The sequence below is a fragment of the Microtus oregoni genome, unplaced genomic scaffold (genome assembly GCF_018167655.1).
Source record: "Microtus oregoni isolate MIOR12 unplaced genomic scaffold, Mior012 000054F_ref0000373, whole genome shotgun sequence".
Taxonomy (NCBI): domain Eukaryota; kingdom Metazoa; phylum Chordata; class Mammalia; order Rodentia; family Cricetidae; genus Microtus; species Microtus oregoni.
The window spans coordinates 8,867,739-8,887,446 of record NW_024543830.1 but is presented as its reverse complement, the minus strand read 5'-3'; the positions used below and the strand labels follow the sequence as shown (position 1 = coordinate 8,887,446).

The window sequence follows — 19,708 nt, the reverse complement described above, 5'->3', positions numbered from 1 at the left end:
TGAAGAAAAAGGCCGGAAGGTGGAGTTGCAACTTCTGAGCCTGAATATGTACACACCGTGAAGATATCAACGTTTATTTTTTCCATTAAAATTTTCCTTTGCTGGCTTAGTCTGGATACATTTGCAGGGCAAGTTCAAAATGTCCTAATTCTAAATTGGTAAGATTAAAATAAAGAAGATTAGCTGATGCAACCTAATTTAAAAGCATTAAGACTCGAAATTAGGCCCAGACTTTTTTGACACTGATCTTAAGATCAAGCAGGAAGGCAAATGATAAACAGGAACTAAAGCCTCTTGGGTAAACTTAATATTAGAAGATTCAGAAGGCACTAAGAGCCCTGGTCCTAAGTGTGGATCGAGCGTGCCCCTCTCACCAAGAACCCCACCTCCATTTGTTTTCACGCCCGCTGGGTGTTCAGAGAACCTCCTAGTCTGCTCCCCCTGGTGCTGCGATAGACAGAATGCAGACCAGTGAAGAAGGACCTGGGGAGTCCATCAGAGACACAGCTTCCCCAGCCCTGGCCCAGGAGTCTCTGAGGAGGGACTTCCGGGATGAGTCAGAAAGTTCAGTATCAGGCGACTCGGAAGCATTGCTCTCAAATGTCCCAGCACCTTTGCAAGGAGGACAAGAGACAGTGCTGACAAGAACACTGCCACCTGTTACACAGAAACATCCTTTCATCAGCAGGACCAACAGCCCTCAGCAGGGAGAGGAGACAAGGCCCTCCAGTGACAACCATCCTCCAACCAAAGCCAGGCCCACATAAGAACCCGCCCCAGCTCAGCCAACACCGGCCACAACAGCATCAGCTCTCAATGGAGCTCTGCAGGTGCAAGAACCTAGAGGAGAACCCGGAGTCTCCAGAAATATCAAGAGAAGCTGTGGAGAGCTGCGGCTTGCCAGGCCACCATCACTACCTCAGCCTTAAGGACTGCAATTTGCTAGGCCGCGACCACTACCTCAGCCTGAAGCACACCATTCTTCCCCCTCAGGGACCCTGCCAGGCCTTCCCTTGACAAAGCGTCCACAGCAGGAGCTAACACTCTACACGGGCCTCATAGCACACATCTGGCTACTGCTGGGACCACACCACAGAGCACTGTATTCGCTACGCTCAACCGCAAAGTGAGGAAGCCATCCTACCTTGCTCCACAGACATAACAACATGTGTTAAAGCATTTTAGAAGTTGTAAAAAAAATTGGCAGGAATATTAATATAAAAATAATGGTATGCTAACATCTGCTTTGCTTGATGGTTCACACATCCAACAAAAGGCTTATCATCTCAAATGTCCTCTGCAATCGAACCCAGAGTCATAAGACACAAAGATTTTCTATGGTATCTCTCATTTTAAATTTTTTTAAAAAAAGATTTACTCATTTTATTATGTGCCTGCATGTATATGTGCACATCATATGTGTGCTTGGAGATCAAAAGAGGGTAAAGGATCCCCTGGGACTGAAGTTGAAGAGTTGTGAGCCACTGTGTAGTAGGAGCTAAGAATTGAACCTGGGTCCCCTGCAAGGGCAATACACGCTCTTGGCCACGCTCCAGCCTTCTCTCCAGCCACACTTTTCTGCAAACTCTCTCATTTTTAAAAAAAACAAATTTCTTATTCAAAATAAAGGATGATAGCATATAGTAAAGAAAACACGATGAAGAGCAGGGGCCGTACAGGCAGCTGTCTGTGACGCACTGCAAGTTGGGTCTGTGTGCCCGTTTTCTCCAGCCGACGTCACAACCATCTCTAACCTCACCCAAAACCCTACTGTGTTGTCATGGTCACCAAACAAGGTGTCCCCACACCCTCCTAGTGTCTGACTCCCCACCAGGTAAAGGACAAGAAGCTGAGAGAGACTGACCAGTGGGCTGGACGTTGACCACAGCACCCTCGGAGCGCTTCCTAGTCATGGCGTACCAAGAGCCATCTGGATCTTGGATCCACTCGGCAGCCTCGCAGTAGAACTCGCCCTGGTCGGAGGGCTGCAGGTGGAAGATGGTGAGGCGGAAGGTGGTTCTCCCCAGCTTGTCCAGCCGCACCTCCCCCAGGCTCTGCCGCTGGGCGTATTCACTGCTGGAGTGCAGGATGAAGTCTCGGCTCAGGGAAATGACCTCCACTGGCTTCTCACCACCCTTCCGCCGAAGCCAGGATACTGAGAGGTGGCTGTGCTGGTCACTCTCAGTGGACACTTCACAACTGAGCTCCAGTGGGTCCTGTTCCACTTTGTGCAGAGTCTGGGGGACAGCTGTGGTCTGCAGGGAATCTGGGATCACTGTAACAGAAAGTTCCAACAGAGGAAGGTTACAAGGTTACAGAATCTGAGACTCACTTTCTGAGAGGCGAGGGCCCTACTCTACACAGAAACCACTATTACTGCCTCAACAAAAGCAGCCCTAACAATCGATTCGAGGCCACAGACAACCCCGAAAGGCATATAAACCTAAATACACTTTTCTTTTATGGTAGCCAAGATAATATTTTTGGCACGGACACCTGCTTGGTATTTTAATAACACTCAGAGCAAAGATGGACTTTATTTTAAAAATGTATACAACAAAAAAATTCCCTGAGAAAACTGTGTAAGAATAATCGCTGAGGTCTAATAAGATTTGATGTTGGTTTTGGTATTGCTTTGAGATACCTTCACCTCACTTCTGACTGGGAATGGCTCCTGGACCTTCTGGCTTTCCATTCCTAAACAGCCCTTTCCCTCTTCCCTTCTGGACCCTCCTCTCCATCCCATCTCCCAGTTCACCTCATCCGTGCACTGTCCTGAGATGTGGGACTGGGGAGTGGGACTAGAGAAAACCATCATCATTCCCTATTTTCCCCTTGTCCTGGGGAAAGAGCCTAGGACTTGAATAGGCAAGTACTCTACCACTGGGCTCCAACCCCCACAGTCTATCTCTTTAATTTGGAGACCAAGTCTCACAATGTTGTCCAAGGTAACCTTGAACTTGTGATCTCCCAGCCTCAGCCTTCCAAGTGGCTGGATTACAAATGGGTACCACTAAGCCTGGCTGCACCCCTGTGCCTTCACAGGATTCATCAAAGTGACTACAGCTGTACACAGAGGACTCAGGCAAATGCAGGCACTGCTGTGTCCAGTGACTGGGTTTTTTCTGACCTTTATCTTCCTGAAGACTATACGTCACCCTACTCCGCCGCCTCTGCTGCCTCATAAAGGCCAGGGGCATGTTTTCCTCCCTGTTCCTGTGCCAAGGTTGATGGTTAAAGTCCTCTTACTTTAGAGGCTCATTACAGAAATGAAGACGAAGCAAAGGCAGTGTCACCAACAGGCCCTGCTGAGCTCAGGACTTGGGTACAAATCACAACAGCTTTGCTGCTATCTGCCTTTCTCACTGGCAGTGGTAACCGGAGGGGCCCACGCGAAATGCTCCCGACGCTTCCAGCTTACATCCTCTCCGGCACAGAGAGCAACGAGAGAAAAAGGCCGTCTGTAGCTTCTTAACACGCACACAGGGAGGTCTCGGTACCCGGAGCCCTACTCTCTCCCAGGACCTCAAAACCTGTCCTTTTTCCTCATCATGTCTGAGAGATGGAGTCCAGGGAATTGCACCCCAAAATGGGGACACTTCCTGTCGATTACTTCACACTGAAGACAGACCCTTTGGACAGTAGTGGATGCTTCAAGCAGCGCTACTCCAGTGCGTGTCTGCCCAAAGAGCAGGCCTGCTGAAGAAGCTCTCACCTTCTGCTTCTTCGCTGGATTTTCTATGAATTGAACTCAGATCAACAGGGAAGGAGACTAAAAAACACAACTGTTCATGGGCAGCTTCAGTCACAAGCTCCCGTCTGTCTCTGAGATCCACTCAGTTCCCAGAAGAACCATTACTGTCTGAGAATCACTAAAATCACTTACTATATCTCAAATGGTCTCATTCCCTTCTCGCTCTCTGTCCCCTCTGAGCATCTGGAATTCACTGGGTTATCTGAGCAGGGACTCTCCTGAGATTGCCCTCACACACATTACCGCCCTCCTGCAGCGATCCTCCTGTTGGTGTCTATCTACTGCCACTGTCCCCGCCTCTGGAGGGTGGGACTTTTGCTCTTGCTCTTTTAGGGGCTTTGCTCTCTTCCCGCTGACCTTACCCCTTTATCTTCTGAGCCATCCCTCCAAACTGTCACCCACAAATGTTGTTGCCTTGCCTCGGCCTCATGGATGCTGGGATGATAGACATGAGGCACCACTCCCGGATTTTGCCTTTACATACTCATACTGCCCTTGACCAAGAAAGGCCTGGTTAATCACTGAAGTTCTTAATGTCTGCACAAGACTCCCAAGTGTCAGCCTCAAATAGTGTTCACAAGTGTACATGGAAATTGTGTTCACTTATGCTCCCCTATGTATCCTAAGATATTTGGGGAATCTGTCTTTCAGCAAAGCTGTATGGCAACAGAAGGGGCTCAGGCTGACACTGGCCACACGAAAGCAATGTCTCCTTACCCACTAGGTTCATCTTGGCGCTGTAGCTCCCAAAGTAGCGCTCATCCGTGTTGGGGGTGTGACATTCATACTCCCCAGCATCCCGGGCTTGCAGCTCTGTGATGTGCAGCAAGGCCGAGTTCCCCTGGATTCTTTCCACGTAGATCTTCCCGCCTCGGACTCGCTGGGTGTAGATGGCGTAAGGGAAGGACGAGTCCACTGTGCTAACGATCTGGACTTCACGTTCCGGAGCGGAGGGTAGGTAAATGGACCACTGGAAGTTCTGCTCAGAGGGACCTTGGTAGCCACTCACATTGCACCAAATGGTGATGTGGGAGCCCTCTGTGCGGTACAAGGGTCCTTCCTGGACGGTGACCTGTCGCTGTGCAGACACCACACCTAAGGGGAGACAGACACAACAACGTGCTTACTTTTCTGACTAAATGCAAAACAGACAGCACTCCCCAGAGGATCTGTTATTGTGTGACATGATGGCAATATAAATAGGTTACTGGCCCTTTCCACGGCACTCTGTGATTTATAAATATTAATTAAAACACTGTAGTAAAGCTCTGGATCTCATCTGCATATATGAGCATTTGATCGCACAGGACGTGGCTCTGTTACTTATTCAACGCTGACCCTTGTGAATTTCATTTGGTCTCTCTGTCATTTATACGGCAGTTTTATATCTATTTATTAATACTGTTTATAAAGTTTTTAATAAAATGAACAGGAAAAGTTGAATCCTTGGCACAAATCCAGCCAAAAACAAATAAAAGCAACCGCCTTGTAATCTGGTTGAAATTAAATGTTTCTCCCATGATTAGCGGGGCTGGCCCAAGAAAGCCACTGAGTCTTTTTTATTTGGGGGAGGGGTGGGGCAGTGCTTCATTCTTTCTTCCATCTCATCCCAAGGAGCAGCTCCTTTTCCCTGCACAAACAGAGGCCAGCAGATCTGGCAATGGGAGTGAGCGGGGGTGTGAAGCAGGGCAGATTCCCACCAGCTGGCACAGAGGGGCGGCGCATAGCAGTACTGAACCAGGGTTAGCTGCTCTTGGGCTCTTGGTTCTGACTGGCCCATCAAGTCCCTGCCTCTTGGTTCAGGCACAGCTCTCCAGGGTCACTTCTGCCTCTGCCTACCCTATGTCCTTCACATTGCATCCTCTGGCAGGGAGGGGCAAAAGTTAAATCTGGAGACTCAAGGTTCTCATCCCATGGTATCTGCTCTGCTTTCAACAGGGTCTGAGTGTGTTCCATAAAGGTTCATATGCTGGTGAGGAGAAGCAAGGGGTGGAACCTGTAAGAGACAGGGGCCTAGGACAAGGTCAAGAGGACATGGGAACACTGGAAGGGATCAATGTCAACAGCTGGGATGAATTAACTTCCACAAGGGTGGTGTGTGTGTGTGTGTGTGTGTGTGTGTGTGTGTGTGTCTGTGTTTAAAATCCTCCAAGTCTGACCTCCTGCCCCACGATATGATGGTTCCTCACTCTTGCATATTACACTTTCCAGCCAGGACACCATCCACCATGATGTGACACACTCAAGAGGGCCTTCACCAGAAACAGAACACACAGGGACAACCAACCATGGGCTAAAGAAACCATTTTTTAACACAAAACACTCCAGCTGGATGGTGGTGGCGCACACCTTTAATCCCAACACTTGGGAGGCAGAGGCAGGTGGATCTCTGTGAGTTTAAGGCCAGCCTGGTCTACAAGAGCTAGTTTCAGGACAGGCTCCAAAGCTACAGAGAAACCCTGTTTCAAAAAAATCTAATGAAAATAAATAATTAAATAAACCAGAATACTCTGCCTTAGGATTTTGGTACAGCAATAGAAAATGGATTGCTAACTGGGTGGTGGTGGCGCATGCCATTAATCCCAGGACTTGGGAGGCAGAAGTTGATCTCTGTGAGTTAAGAGACCAGCCTGAAACCAGAGACAGAGCAAGTTCTAGGATAGCTAGGGCCACACATAGAGAAACCCTGTCTTGAAAAATTAAAAAAGAAGAGGAGGAAGGAGAACAAGAAGGAGGAAGAGGAGGCGGGAGAGGAGGAGGAAGAAATGGATTGCTGTATCTACCCATTCCACTAGAACAAGGAGAGCCACCTTAGAAGTCAGCACAGCTCAGCCCAGATACAGCCGAGTCACCTTGGTACCCATTTTCATCTCCAGACTCTGGTCTCATCTTACAAAAAGACTTCAGAGAGGACAATGTTGCGATGCTGGCTCTGTCACTTATCAGCTGCTGGGACCTTGGGTAAGGCACTTAAGGCCTACAAGCCTCAGTTTCCTCATGCACAAGATGAAAAAGATTGGATGTCTACAAAGCACTCAGTAAAAAGATGCTAAGTCTCAAACTAGCATGGACCTGGATCTGGAGAATGACCTTGGTCAATAACTGCTCAGGGACATTTCTGTAGCCTCCTGTGAATGACCACATCCTGGCTGCTCACACCTACTCAACACTGCAGTCCACTCCCACGAAACCTTTCCTTTTACCCAGTAGAAACTCAGCCTAAGCAGACTCAGCTGCTACAGAGGTGGGACAACAGCAATGCTAGTGGGCCCAGCTCAGTCTAGCCCACAGGGTCTTTGGACCTCAAAGCAAGCTAGCCTAATCTGCAGGACAACAGACTCCCAAAGGCCAGCTATGCTAACAATAACAAGAAGATAATTAGCTTTTGGGGGCTGGAGAGGTGGCTCAGTGGTTGAAGCACTGGCTGTTCTTCCAGAGGTCCTGAGTTCAATTCCGAGCAACCACATGGTGGCTCACAGCCATCTATATAATGAGATCTGACACCCTCTTCTGACCTGCAGACATTCAGGCAGACAGAACACTGTATATATAATAAATAAATAAAAGATTTCCTTGCAAGCAGAAAATATTTTAAAAAGAAAATAATAAAATTTGTTGTTGTTGTTTTACAAAGGGCAGGGAAGGGTTGAGGAGAGAGCTTAGTTGGTTAATATGCTTGCCACACAAGAATAAGGAGCACAATTGAGCCCCAGGACCCACTGGCTAAGCACAGTAAACCCTCATCTGTAATCCCAGCACCGGGCAGACAGTGAAAGGAGAACTGGGGCTTGCTGGCCAGCAGAGTCAGCCAACTTCTGGGTAGTGTGGGCTGAGCAAGGGGAGCTCCGGGTTCGAAGAGAGATCTTGTCTCAAAAGGTGACTTCCCTCTTCCATACACATGTACATGTATGTCTATGCATGCACACACACACCCCAACCCGAAACCTCTCCCACCCCTCGAACGCCCCTGCACACGCACATACATGGGGAGAGGACACCTAAGCAGGACAAAAGTGACATGAGAACCTGCTTGTTCTGCTTGATGACAGCCATTGCTATATTTAAAGTCACAGAGGAGGCAACTGACGGTAATTTCCAAAGTTAGTATTCGGCACCTAACATGAGTTAGGCGCTTTTATGAAATTGAAATACACTCATACATTGTGACAATTCAAGCAAACATTTGAGTTCTCCTGGACTGCACAACACTATGAAGACAAGTTGGCTGCAACCCTAACATTAGGTCTCCTTGACATTAGGGCTTTGTACTTCAGTGATCCGACACTGAGCAGCTCATGCATGCCTCGCCCATTGCGAAGGAGGCTGGGGGCAGGTCAGAGAACTCTAGCACCTTCCTTCCTAGACTGCTTCTCCTCTTTGGACCCACATGGAAAAACGGTGGTGAGGGAAGCCTCACAAAACAACAGTGACCTGATACCCCCTATGATGCCATTACTCTGGGCTGCAGCCTGGGGGAGTTGGTTCTCTCCTTGTACCATATGCTTTCCAGGGACTGAACTTGGGTCACAACGCTTGACGGCAAGTGTCCTTACCATCTCACCAGCCCCATGAAGTGCGCAGAGGAATCAAGTTTTAAATGCCCTCATGTAATCCCAAATATGTGTCTCAGACATAAGAACTGTCTGCCTTGGGGCTGGGGAGATGACTTTATTGGCCACACAAGCACAAGGACATGAGTTCAGATCCCCATCGCCCGGTAAGAGCTGACACAGAGGCGCAGGCCTGTGATCCCAGTGCCGGGAAGGCGCAGACAGGTGCACAGTCTAACAGACTCGAGAGCGCCAGGCTCAGTAAGAGATCCCGTCACAAAGGAAATAAAGCTGAGAGCAATCAAGGAAGACATCCGAAGTTGAATGCTGGCCTCAAGTGCACACTCACACGTGCGTGCACACACACGTACACAAAGAACTGACAGCCTTAAGATGTCTCTTTTCTGAATAGAGCCAGTCAGGTGCCTCCATGAATGGACGCAATGTAACTGTAGATTCCACAAAGTGCCATTCTCCTCCTGTCTTTTCTTGTCCAAAGAAAACAGCTGAGCTTCATTTCGTCTGGTGCAATAGATGATAATGAGTTTAACTAGAGTGCATTCAGCTCGCAGACCTTGCACAAGCACAGATCCTATACCCCCCGCACCCAAGGGTAGACAGTGTCAAGTGCCTGAATGAGCAGGGCAAAAGGGTCAGAACAAGTCGTGCAGACCGGAAGCAGATTACCATCTGTCCTGACAAACACGGTAGCCGCAGCCAGCCATTCCTGTATTATCCATCTCTGCCACCCCGCAGCCACCTTACAAACAGCTCTCCAGCCCTGGAAATGGGCTGTTCTTACAAAGTGGGATTTTGTTTGCTTGTTTATGTTAGTTTTTCAGACAGGATCTTGTTCACTAGTTAACAAAGCTAGTTTGGAACTTTTGGCAATCCTCCAGCCTCAGCCTCTCAAATGTTGGGCTTACAGGCATGTATCAACATACTCCGCAGGGAATACACCTTACCACAGAAATAAAGTGAACTTTCTTCTCATAGACGAATCCCGCTTCCTCACTCCAAACTCACAATGCCCTGGAAAGTCTCTGTGACACTAAACACTACTCTCTGCTGCCTTCCAACAGAGCAGTACCTAACTCTGTCCACATTATCCACCTGGCCATCTCCTTTCTGAGCCTACAACAGCAGGTTTCTCCCCATGAGGACCATTTCTTTAAAAAATAGTAATTACAACTTAAGGCAGTCTATACACTTCAGATCGCTATGTAACAGGCAAATTCCACTTCTGCAATGAGAAAAGAAACATCAAGTGTCATATATAACAACATAAAAAGGACCAGAAAATAAATACTGGGCCATAGGACAACAAGTGATTTTATTTTCCTTTATATTTATTTTTAAGATTTATTTACTTATTATGTACACAGTGTTCAGCCTCCATGTATGCCTGCAGGCCAGAAGAGGGCACCAAATCTCATTACAGATGGTTGTGAGCCACCATGTGGTTGCTGGGAATTGAACTCAGTACCTCTGGAAGAGCAGTCAGTGCTCTTAACCTCTGAGCCATCTCTCCAGCCCCCTATTTCTTTTTTTATATTGCAATCCTCTACAAGGAGTATGAACCAAAACTTTGCCCCCCCCAAAAAAGTGATACTTAACTGCAGTATAAAATTTCTTCTTTAGTTACTAGTATAGTATAATAAACATTTGCATGCAACATCTATATTGCAGTATATATATGTGAGATATATATGCATATATGTATGTAATTTACATGCACACACTTCATACCCTTGGTCTAAGCCCTAACTCCCTTGCAATATTAATGAGAGGAGGCTTCTGATACCCAATGAGCCTCCTCCAACCATATCATGCGCTAATGAGATGACTCAAGGTAGGCCCTTAGAGTTTCCAAAGTTGGCCATGAATATCAGGTTGGAAATTTCAGCTCCATGTGAGACCTACAGGAACAGGATGGGGCTAGAGACTAAGTTCAATCACCAATAACCACTAATTTAAAGAGGCATGCCCATGTAACCAAACCCTACACAGAAAACCTCAGTGACAGCCAGGCACAGTGGCGCACACCTTTAATCCCAACACTCTCAGGGGACAGAGGCAAAAACAGGCAAATATCCATGGGTTCAAGGCCAGCCTGGCCTACATAGCTAGTTCCAGGCCAATCAGAACTACACAGTGAGACTCTGTCAGAGAGAGAGAGAGAGAGAGAGAGAGAGAAGAAGAAGAAGAGGAGGAGGAGGAGGAGGAGGAGGAGGAGGAGGAGGAGGAGGAGAAGAAGAAGAAGAAGAAGAAGAAGAAGAAGAAGAAGAAGAAGAAGAAGACGACCTCAGTGATAGGTTAAGATGCCTTCTAGGTTCATGAACACACTGCACCAGGAGGATGGTGTCCAAGACAGGCACAAATGCCCTGCCCTGGGGGCTCCATACTTTGCCTGATAAGATGAGTAGGGTTGACACGTGGGACACAGGACCCGACTTCTGAGGATGGATCTGTCTCCTCTCAGATCACATATTCTGTGTGAGAACATCAAAGCAGCTAGATGGGGACCCACCCTGAGGCTTGGTGCCACCAGCCAAAACTAACTTGCTAGCGGCTGACAGAGCCACCAAGAGCGGGTCTTCCAGCCATAATCAATGCTTCACACGCCAGCCAGCTGGCCCAGAGAAGACGGTTGCTTCCTAGGAAATCCCAAGCCTAGAATACTACTGAATACCTGAGTCAAGAGACACCCTGTGCCCTTTAAATGTAAATGTTTGTTGCTGTTATTAGGGCTAATTTATTCTAAGCCAATACAAAACAAAGACTCCTTCCAAGCCTAAGATTAAACATAAAACTGCATCACTTGTATTATTTATATATTCTAGGGAGACCCTCAAAAAAATTATTCAAGGCCCGAAAGAGCCATGGTCTATGGGTAGGGGAGTCGTCTGTCTCCAGCCACAGAAACACACACTGTCACCTCACTAGCTTTCAAGACATTGCTTGTCCGAAGCTGGAGAGACGGTTCAGCCATTAAAAGCTAGGCTCACGACCAAAATGTCGAGACATTGTTTGTTCAAGGGTGCATCCATATTCACTATGCTCAACTTAGTGAGGCCAGCTCTGGATGACAAGACTCAGCAGCTCAGGACCAGGGAGCGGCCAACACACTTCACATCCATTTCTTAAAACATGCCATGGGATTCAGGCACATACATCTCTCATTACAGAATCCATTATTTTATGTTCAAGATGTATGACTGAGCAGGTGGACAAACATCCAGACTCTGGGAACACAGCTCTTGAGGACAGCTCCGCCCACAAAGCACCAGGCACAAGCTTGAGGGCCTGAGCTCAAGCCCCACCCCTCAGTGCTCACTGAACACTCAGGATTCTGCATGGGACTCAGACACACTGATTAACCAGAATATGGAAATAGGGCTTGACAGTTCAGTCAGCAAAGGTTGACACATAAGCATAGGGATTCAATTGTAATAATGCCCAGAACACACATTAAAAAAAAAAAAAAGCTGGGTGTGGCAAAGCCCACTTGTAATCCCAGCTTTGGGAGGGGGAGATGGGCAGGTCCCTGGGCCTTACTGGCCAGCCAGTCAAGCCTACTTGAGCTACAGGCCAGTGAGAGATTCTATATCAAGAAGCAAGGTTGATGGAGTTGGAGAGCTAGCTCAGCAGTTTTAATAACATTGGCTGTTCTCCAAGGGTTTGGGTTCAATTCCCAGCACCCACACGATAGTTGGGTTAACTCTAGTTCCAGGGGATTCAACAACCTCTTCTGACCTCTGCGGACACCAGGTATGCACAAAGTGCACAGACATACATGCAGGCACAACGCCCATGCACATAAAATGAAATTTAAGATAAAAAACTAAAAGGTTGGTGGTGCTTGTGGGACAACACCTAAGGTTGACTTCTGACTTCCAGGTGTGCACATGTGTGTATATGCACAGGCACACACATACACACACGAATGCATACATACATACACACATACATACGTGCTGCATGGAATTAAGCATAGGAATGATGTAACGCACTCTGTACCAGTCTCCTGGGGAACCCTGAAGAGCAAATAATACTTGAAAGCCAACAAATGAGTATTTTAAAATTTCATCTCACTTCTACCAATATGAGATATCGATCTAAAAATGGGTCTCATGAAAGCTCTAAGTATAGAAGTATTAAAAGGAACATTAATGTTTAACTTTGGGTTAAAGATGCAAAGCAGCATATGTGCACAGGGAAATACGCTGGTAACCCTGTCCCTAGAAAGTAACAAAGCATTTTCAATAATGTATGGAGTTGCTGGATAGTGAGGGCAGGGTTGCCTCTCACTTGTCACAAGAACAGCAACATCTCCTCTTTCCCATTTTCTCACTTTTTTTCCAGTTTTTAAATTAGCAAGTATATGGCATCTGAAGATGAAGATGAACGAGGCTAGTGAAGGGCCCTGCCCTCAGTTTTGCGCACGTCACCTCACCTGGACTCGTCCTGGACTGAATGAGGTCGATTTCATTATAGCTACACTTACCAGAGGAGGAAATGATCTTCAAGGTTAAGTAACTTTCTCTATGACACAGAACATGACTAATGGCTTTCCCCTCCCTGGCGCCGAGGCTGGTGAGTATCAGAGATAAGTGAGAAGGTGCCTATCTGCCTCCTAGCTTAGTTGGCACTGAAAGAAATGATGGGGAACCTAGAAAGCCCCAAATGTCTAGGCGAACCTAAACAGGTCAGCTGAGCAAGTCAAGGCAGTCTCCAGACAGAAAAGACCAAAGTGCATGTCAACCAACACATCAGTGACAGCATTTGGGAAGTCCCCACTGTGAGCTTCAGTCAGGGGAGGATCGGAAGTGGAATAAGCTAAAGTGATCTTTGTCAGACCCCCTTCCAGGTCAGGGGACAGGCAGACACCAAAGCTTGTCATTGTCAGATGGGCTCACTGAGCCCCAAACAGTCTGTGGCACTGTTCAACATCCACTGCACAGATGACCTGATCTAATCCTCACGGCAAGTTAGGAGGTTTTTTTTTTTTGGTTTTTCGAGACAGGGTTTCTCTGTGGTTTTGGAGCCTGTCCTGGAACTAGCTCTTGTAGACCAGGCTGGTCTCGAACTCACAGAGATCCGCCTGCCTCTGCCTCCCGAGTGCTGGGATTAAAGGCGTGCCACCACTGCCCGGCACAAATTTGGAGTTACACCTGCTTAGTGACCTTGCAGCCCAGATGCCGAGGCCTGAGGCAAAGACTGGGGAGAGAGCACAGTGGGGCTAAATGTACCTGCACTAGATAAAGTACATTAAAGATGGAGGTTATGGCTAGGTCAGTGCCATGCCCGTGCAGAGACAGGCTAGTGACATGTGGGGTGCAAAGATTGCCAAGCCTCACTGTGTAAAGAAAGCCACAGGTACACGGAACTGGATCAGAGTCCTCACTTTCATCAAAATGGTCCCTTCGGAAGAGAACAGAGGTGGGGGAGGTGAGACCAAAAGGGGTAACGTGATTGGGGCGACAAACATGACAAACACCATCAAAGTATGCCATAAATCTCTCAGCCCTAGGAACCTCCCCGGCTAAGGCCTCGGCCAAGCCCACTGTGCCTGGCCCAAATTTTCCAATCTACAGATTCTGTGAGCACAACACAGCATCCGTTTTAAGCTGCTTAGCATTGGGATGATTCGTTACACAGCAAAGAGAACCAGTGCCCGAGCTCCTCTTCCACTGCTGTGTTCTCAGAACCTGCCGGATAGCAGTGTGAGGGAAGGGTAAACCCAACAGCTTCATCTTAGCTGATGCTCCCGATAGAAAGACACCGACTACTCTAACCCAACAGGAAGGATGGCAGCAGCGAGGTGCCGGATGAGACCCTCTTGGTCCATCCTATCCACAGGAGCCTCTCGGTCCGATCCACAGGGGCCTCACAGGCATAGCGGCCTCTGAACTGTTTCAGAGGATGCGGAGCAGGGCGTGCCACATGGAAGCCTTGCTGCATCCCTGGATGAGCATGAAGGTGGCCTGGGTCTGTCCTGTGACTACAGGACCCTTCAATTTCAGTTAGCAGAAGGCACAGAGAGACATTAATAAAGGCAATCTTCCTTCAGGACTGGAGAGCGGAGGAGGGTACAGAGGTAAACAGGGAGACGGATCAGATTCATATTTCTGAATCCTCGCTCTAAGAGCAGCTGGAAGACAGAGCAGAGGGCAGGGCTAGAAGCGGGGATACCAAATTAACAGTCAAGGGAACCAGCAGGAGAGCTGGCCTGCTGAGAGACTCAAGGGCACAGCTTCATCCATTCATCTTTTCAGTATTTGGGGGAAAAGAATGTGAATCTCCTCCAGTGATACCTAAAATAGAAATGGCCTGAAGAAGATTAATAAAGGCTAAATTATTAATGCCGCTTCTAAGAAGGTGTAACTACCAATGATTCATTTTGCCTCTGATGACTTTATGTCTCTGAGACCTGCACGGCTCGGTGGCCAGCACATGACCAGTCCCACACACAGACACTCAGCTGGGGTCTTAGGCAGGGTCTCCGCTTCCATGTAGTCCTTCATGAGCGAACGCTAAAGCGCGTGGCTGTCAAACCTCAGCCTGGACACACTGGAGACACTGTGCTCTTTACTTAGGCCAGAAGACTGGCTTCGGGTGTTTTGCTTTTTTGTTCTGTTTTTATTTTTTAATCAGATCATCACAGAGTCTTTTGATCGTTGTACTGATCTTGTTCCCCTTCATCGTCTCAGACTGTCTCAAAATGTACTTCAGGGACGACTTTCTCAGACCTCTTATACAGGGCTGTGTGTACACAGCCACTGAAAACATGCAGTGTTGCTCAGAATTCTTATCTAACTATCATACTTTAGGGGCTAGAGAGTCGGCTCAGCAGTTCAGAGCACTGGCTGTTCTTGCAGAAGACCCAGTTCAATTCCCAGCACCCACGTGGTGGCTCACAACTGGCCATGACTCCAGTTCCGGCGGATTCAGCATCCTCTTCTGCCTCCGAAGGCACCAGGCATGCGTGTGATACACATACATACGTGCAGGAAAAGAAATCTTTAAAAGATTAAATATACTTTATAATGATGTGCACTCCTTTATAAAGCTCAATATTCTAGCACATGGTCATTTCATATCGATGGGTATTTGGATTATAGATAGACAGACAGAGACAGCTATACATCTTTTCTTATTACAGACAACCCTTTTTCACACGTTTGTCCTTTCCTCATCTGAACTGATACAATTCCCCATCTTTCGTCTCAGTGATCACTTAGTGAAGCTCCAGTAAGGACCATCCCCAAAGCCGCACCTGCCTTTCCACTGCCTAGGCTCCCTTCCAGAGGACCTTCTCATTCCTCCAGCGACAGGCTCAGCACCACACAGCCCAAAGACCACATCTCCTGTGCTCTCAATTCTACCCCTCCTGAAGAGGTAAGGGAAGCAGCCCAGAGTTCTGCTTCCCTCTCTACACCCATGCTAAAGATGGCAGGAAAGAAGCTTCCAGAAGGATGGGCAGCAGGGGACAATGTGCAGCCTGTCGCCAACCCAGTGCCCACAGCCACAGGGTAGACACTTCCCTCCACCCCACTTGGAGTCAGCGCAGTACTCAATCACAGTGTTTCTCTCTGAATACTTTCTATTTCCTAGATGGGGAAATTAAAAGATGGCATCAGATTACTTGCCTGTAAATGCGAGCCTTATAATCACCCTGCCCACTCTTCCTCTGGTCTCAGAAATGACGGAAATGGGCTGGGTTTGAGCTGCTTGCTGCAAAGAACGGCCTCATGGTGCTGTTCTCTGGGAGTCGTGGACCACAAACTTCGTGTGACTTCCTGTAAAGGACTGCCACAGAGAACTGTCACAGGGCATCCACAACTCCTGCTGTCACTATTTCGGGCTTTGGATGCCAGTCTCCCCAGATTCTCTGACTGGCAAGGTGGCTGCTTTTTAGCAGCCCCACATCCCACCCAAACAAAGAGGTCCAGAAGAACCTACTCTTCCTCGGCTTCCAGAACTTAGTCCCTCCTGTGTGTCCTCCCAAAAGATCCGGGGTGTCATCAGCATTCCCTCCATGCATGACGCCCAACATGGCCACTAGAAGAAGCTGCTGAAAACAGGCATGTCAAAATGTCACTCACTCAGGCAGCAGACCAAGACAGCAGGCTGGGAAGAGCTTCACCAGCGGCCTCGGGAACAAGGCCTGGCTATAAAGAGGTGGCCACTGCTCCAGGACAACTTAGGGGAAACTCAGTCTACCACATCCATCAGCACATTGTCTTCATCCTGCCCCCCAGTACCCAGGCAGTGGAGTTAGAACTAACGGGGTATACAGCCCTCAAGGAATGCATAGGCTCTCAGTGGGGATGGTCAAAGAAGCAGAGCATTTCCTAGTTCAGGAAGCCCCTCTAGCTCTCAAAAAGTGCCTTGTGCAAATCTCCAGGGCTCTTCACACTCCAGTGCCTTCCTGACAAGGTCCCTCTGAATGCCTGGCAGAGCTGCAGTGGGCCTCTCAGTAGGCAGGTGGAATGACCAGGGATGAGCCCGCCCTGATAACCACCGAGTATCTGAGGTGAGGGGAGAGGCATGGAGGACAGACAGCAGACATGAAAAGATGCATGGCGGGATTTCAAAACAGCCCCAAGGATCACAAGAGGAAAGCTCTGTAGCTTGGATCCCTGCTCATCCAAGCATCTGTCCCCTTGTTCCTGTGCTGTTGAAGGCCCAGCTTAGAAAAAGCATTGGAGGAACCAGGCTTGCTAAACACGCGGACCTCCAGAGGAAGAAAGTGACTGATGCCTGGCCACTGGGGAGGCTGGAGTGGGTGTTGTCTAATCGGGTGACTACCTTCGTGAATCCCCCAAAATCCTGAGCATTGTCCAGGCCCCCGATCCTGAGCTTTGTCTCTCAGTGAGTAGAACCCACCCTTAAGAAACGGGTCCCAAGCACTTTGCATCCTCCATAAATAGAATCCATCCTTCTGCTTATTACAAATGCTTCCTCCTTAGGGCTTGCCCTCAGCTCTATTTATCAGCCAACAGAAACTATTCTTATTTTAAGATTGGAGGTGCTTTGTTACTTTGCTAGGAAGATTCTATGGAGCGATGTCTAATGCTTTGTTCTGATAACTGTCAGGTGGAAACATCTTTCCAAAAAGTTTTACTGTGCTTAAATGTGTAAGAAAAATAAACCGCAAGGTCAGACTCTGGAAGGTTTAACCCTGGTCCTGCTAAAGTACGTTGACCCAAGTTTCATCCTTCACCTCACAAGGACTGTTTCCCGCCCAGCGGTGATGCTTGCAGAGCCTCCCTGACACTCTGCCCTCTAGGGCACGTCCTTCTGCCAGCCAGTGTGAGCTCCAAGGGCGCTGCTTACACATGCTCTCTCCTGTGACTATTGCATCTACACATTCTCTAGGCCAAGCTCAGACATCCAGGCAGTTTACAGCATGGCCACTAGCTGTTATCAGTGCGTGTATGAATGTGCGCATGACTGTGTGGGCAGGTGTATTCCAGCGCGTGTGTGGAAGGCATGGGACAACTCTGGGGAGTCTGTTCTCTCCTCCACTGTGGCTTCCAGGTCTCTAAGCCGTGCAGCAGGAACTTTAGCCTACTGAGCCACCAATGGCTCAGTTTGGGGGTTCCCTCCCCCAAGCCTTTTCTTTTAAAACAACCCATTATGGCATGTATTTACTCCACCCAGGTCAAGCAGCATTTGGTCAGGTGGGCCTGGAGTCTTGTCAGCCAGATTTAACGCTTAGGGTAGGGGTTGAAGCATGGGTGCTTAGGCCCCTGAAACACATTTAGCATTATCCAGAGAGCAATCTCTGCACTCAACTAAAAATATAAATAGTCTCGAGCACTGATACAGATGGGGGGGGGGGGGGTTCCCATGTACCTGTTGCTTATGGTGACTGTTGTAATCTGCTGGTCTGTTAGCTGTGTACCCTTTCCCTTTAAGAGACAAGCCCCGCCCATTCCCAATCTTTCCTCCTCCTTCTCCCCCCCCCCTTCCCGCTGAGATCTCGCCCACCTGGACTCCATCTCTCTCCCCCCTCTCTCTCACCCTCTTCTGAAGAGGCAGTTTCTGCCTCTCTCCCTTCCCTTTCTTCCTTTCTTCTCTTCTGTGCGCCCACCTCTCTCTCCCCTTCTTCCCCCCCTTCCATAATCCCTTAATACCGTTCCCAAGACCCACTAAATAAACTATACCCAAGATCTCTCTGTGTGGGGTAATCTGTCTCCCACCCTGGGTCACCCCCCCCACACACACACACACACACGCCTTCCCTCGTGGGACCGGACTCCCTCCCGACCCTCGTCATGAATGGTAACAGTGACATTCATCATTCTGCCCTTTCCGGCATCCCTGGTGTTCACTGTTGGTGTCCAGGGCTTCCTCTGTGGGAAGCCCTAGCTTTGCACAATCCAAGGAAGATGCACTGAGCATGACTACACACAGGTGTGAGCTGTGGACCCACCCACCTGGTTTGTTCACACAGGTGTGGGCTGTGGACCCACCCACCTGGTTTGTTCACACAGGTGTGAGCTGTGGACCCACCCACCTGGTTTGTTCACACAGGTGTGAGCTGTGGACCCACCCATCTGGTTTGTTCACACAGGTGTGAGCTGTGGACCCACCCATCTGGTTTGTTCACACAGGTGTGAGCTGTGGACCCACCCACCTGGTTTGTTCACACAGGTGTGAGCTGTGGACCCACACACCTGGTTTGTTCACACAGGTGTGAGCTGTGGACCCACCCATCTGGTTTGTTCACACAGGTGTGAGCTGTGGACCCACCCATCTGGTTTGTTCACACAGGTGTGAGCTGTGGACCCACCCATCTGGTTTGTTCACACAGGTGTGAGCTGTGGACCCACCCATCTGGTTTGTTCACACAGGTGTGAGCTGTGGACCCACACACCTGGTTTGTTCTTCTGAGGGACACACAAAGGAACCCAGGGGCAGAGACGAATTCTGCAGCAACTCAGACAGGAGAGCAGTGGATACATGGGGCCAGGAAGGTGTCAGGCTGCACCATGGAAGGAGCTCACAAGAGAAAGCAGAGGCCCAAGAACCAACAGCTCAGATAGGCTGGGGGGCGCACACCTGGAAGCCCAGTGCTTGGAAGACCTAGGCAAAGGGATCAAGAGTTTGAGGCCAGCCTGGGCTGCACAGTGAGACCTTGTCTCAACTCTTTGAAACAAAAAAAGCAAACCAAAGAATGTATCAAGTAAATCACAGCATCTGGCACTAGTGATCTGGCCACTAAAAATCACAGAGAGGATACTAGGAGTTTAGTTAGCTCTGCAGTAAAGTGTTTGCCCAGCATGCGCTGGGTTAAGTCCCCAGCAATACCCCACCTCTGCCTCCCCCCAAAAAAAACTCATAGAGAAAATAAAAACATCTGAAAACGTTTAAGGATGTTACCAAGTAGAAG

General features: G+C 48.6%; 1 protein-coding gene across 2 annotated transcripts in view; it reads right to left on the bottom strand.

Moving 5' to 3' along the window:
- The window catches only part of Igsf3 (immunoglobulin superfamily member 3), a 90,600-nt gene that overhangs the window by 33,505 nt on the left and 37,387 nt on the right, over positions 1-19,708 (bottom strand). For both annotated transcript variants that reach the window (XM_041637991.1, XM_041637992.1), the window contains exons 3-4: positions 4,472-4,849; positions 1,865-2,275 (exon numbers count right to left, since the gene is read on the bottom strand). In XM_041637991.1, the coding sequence (XP_041493925.1) occupies positions 1,865-2,275; positions 4,472-4,849 (789 nt within the window). The remainder of the gene's footprint in view (positions 1-1,864; positions 2,276-4,471; positions 4,850-19,708) is intronic.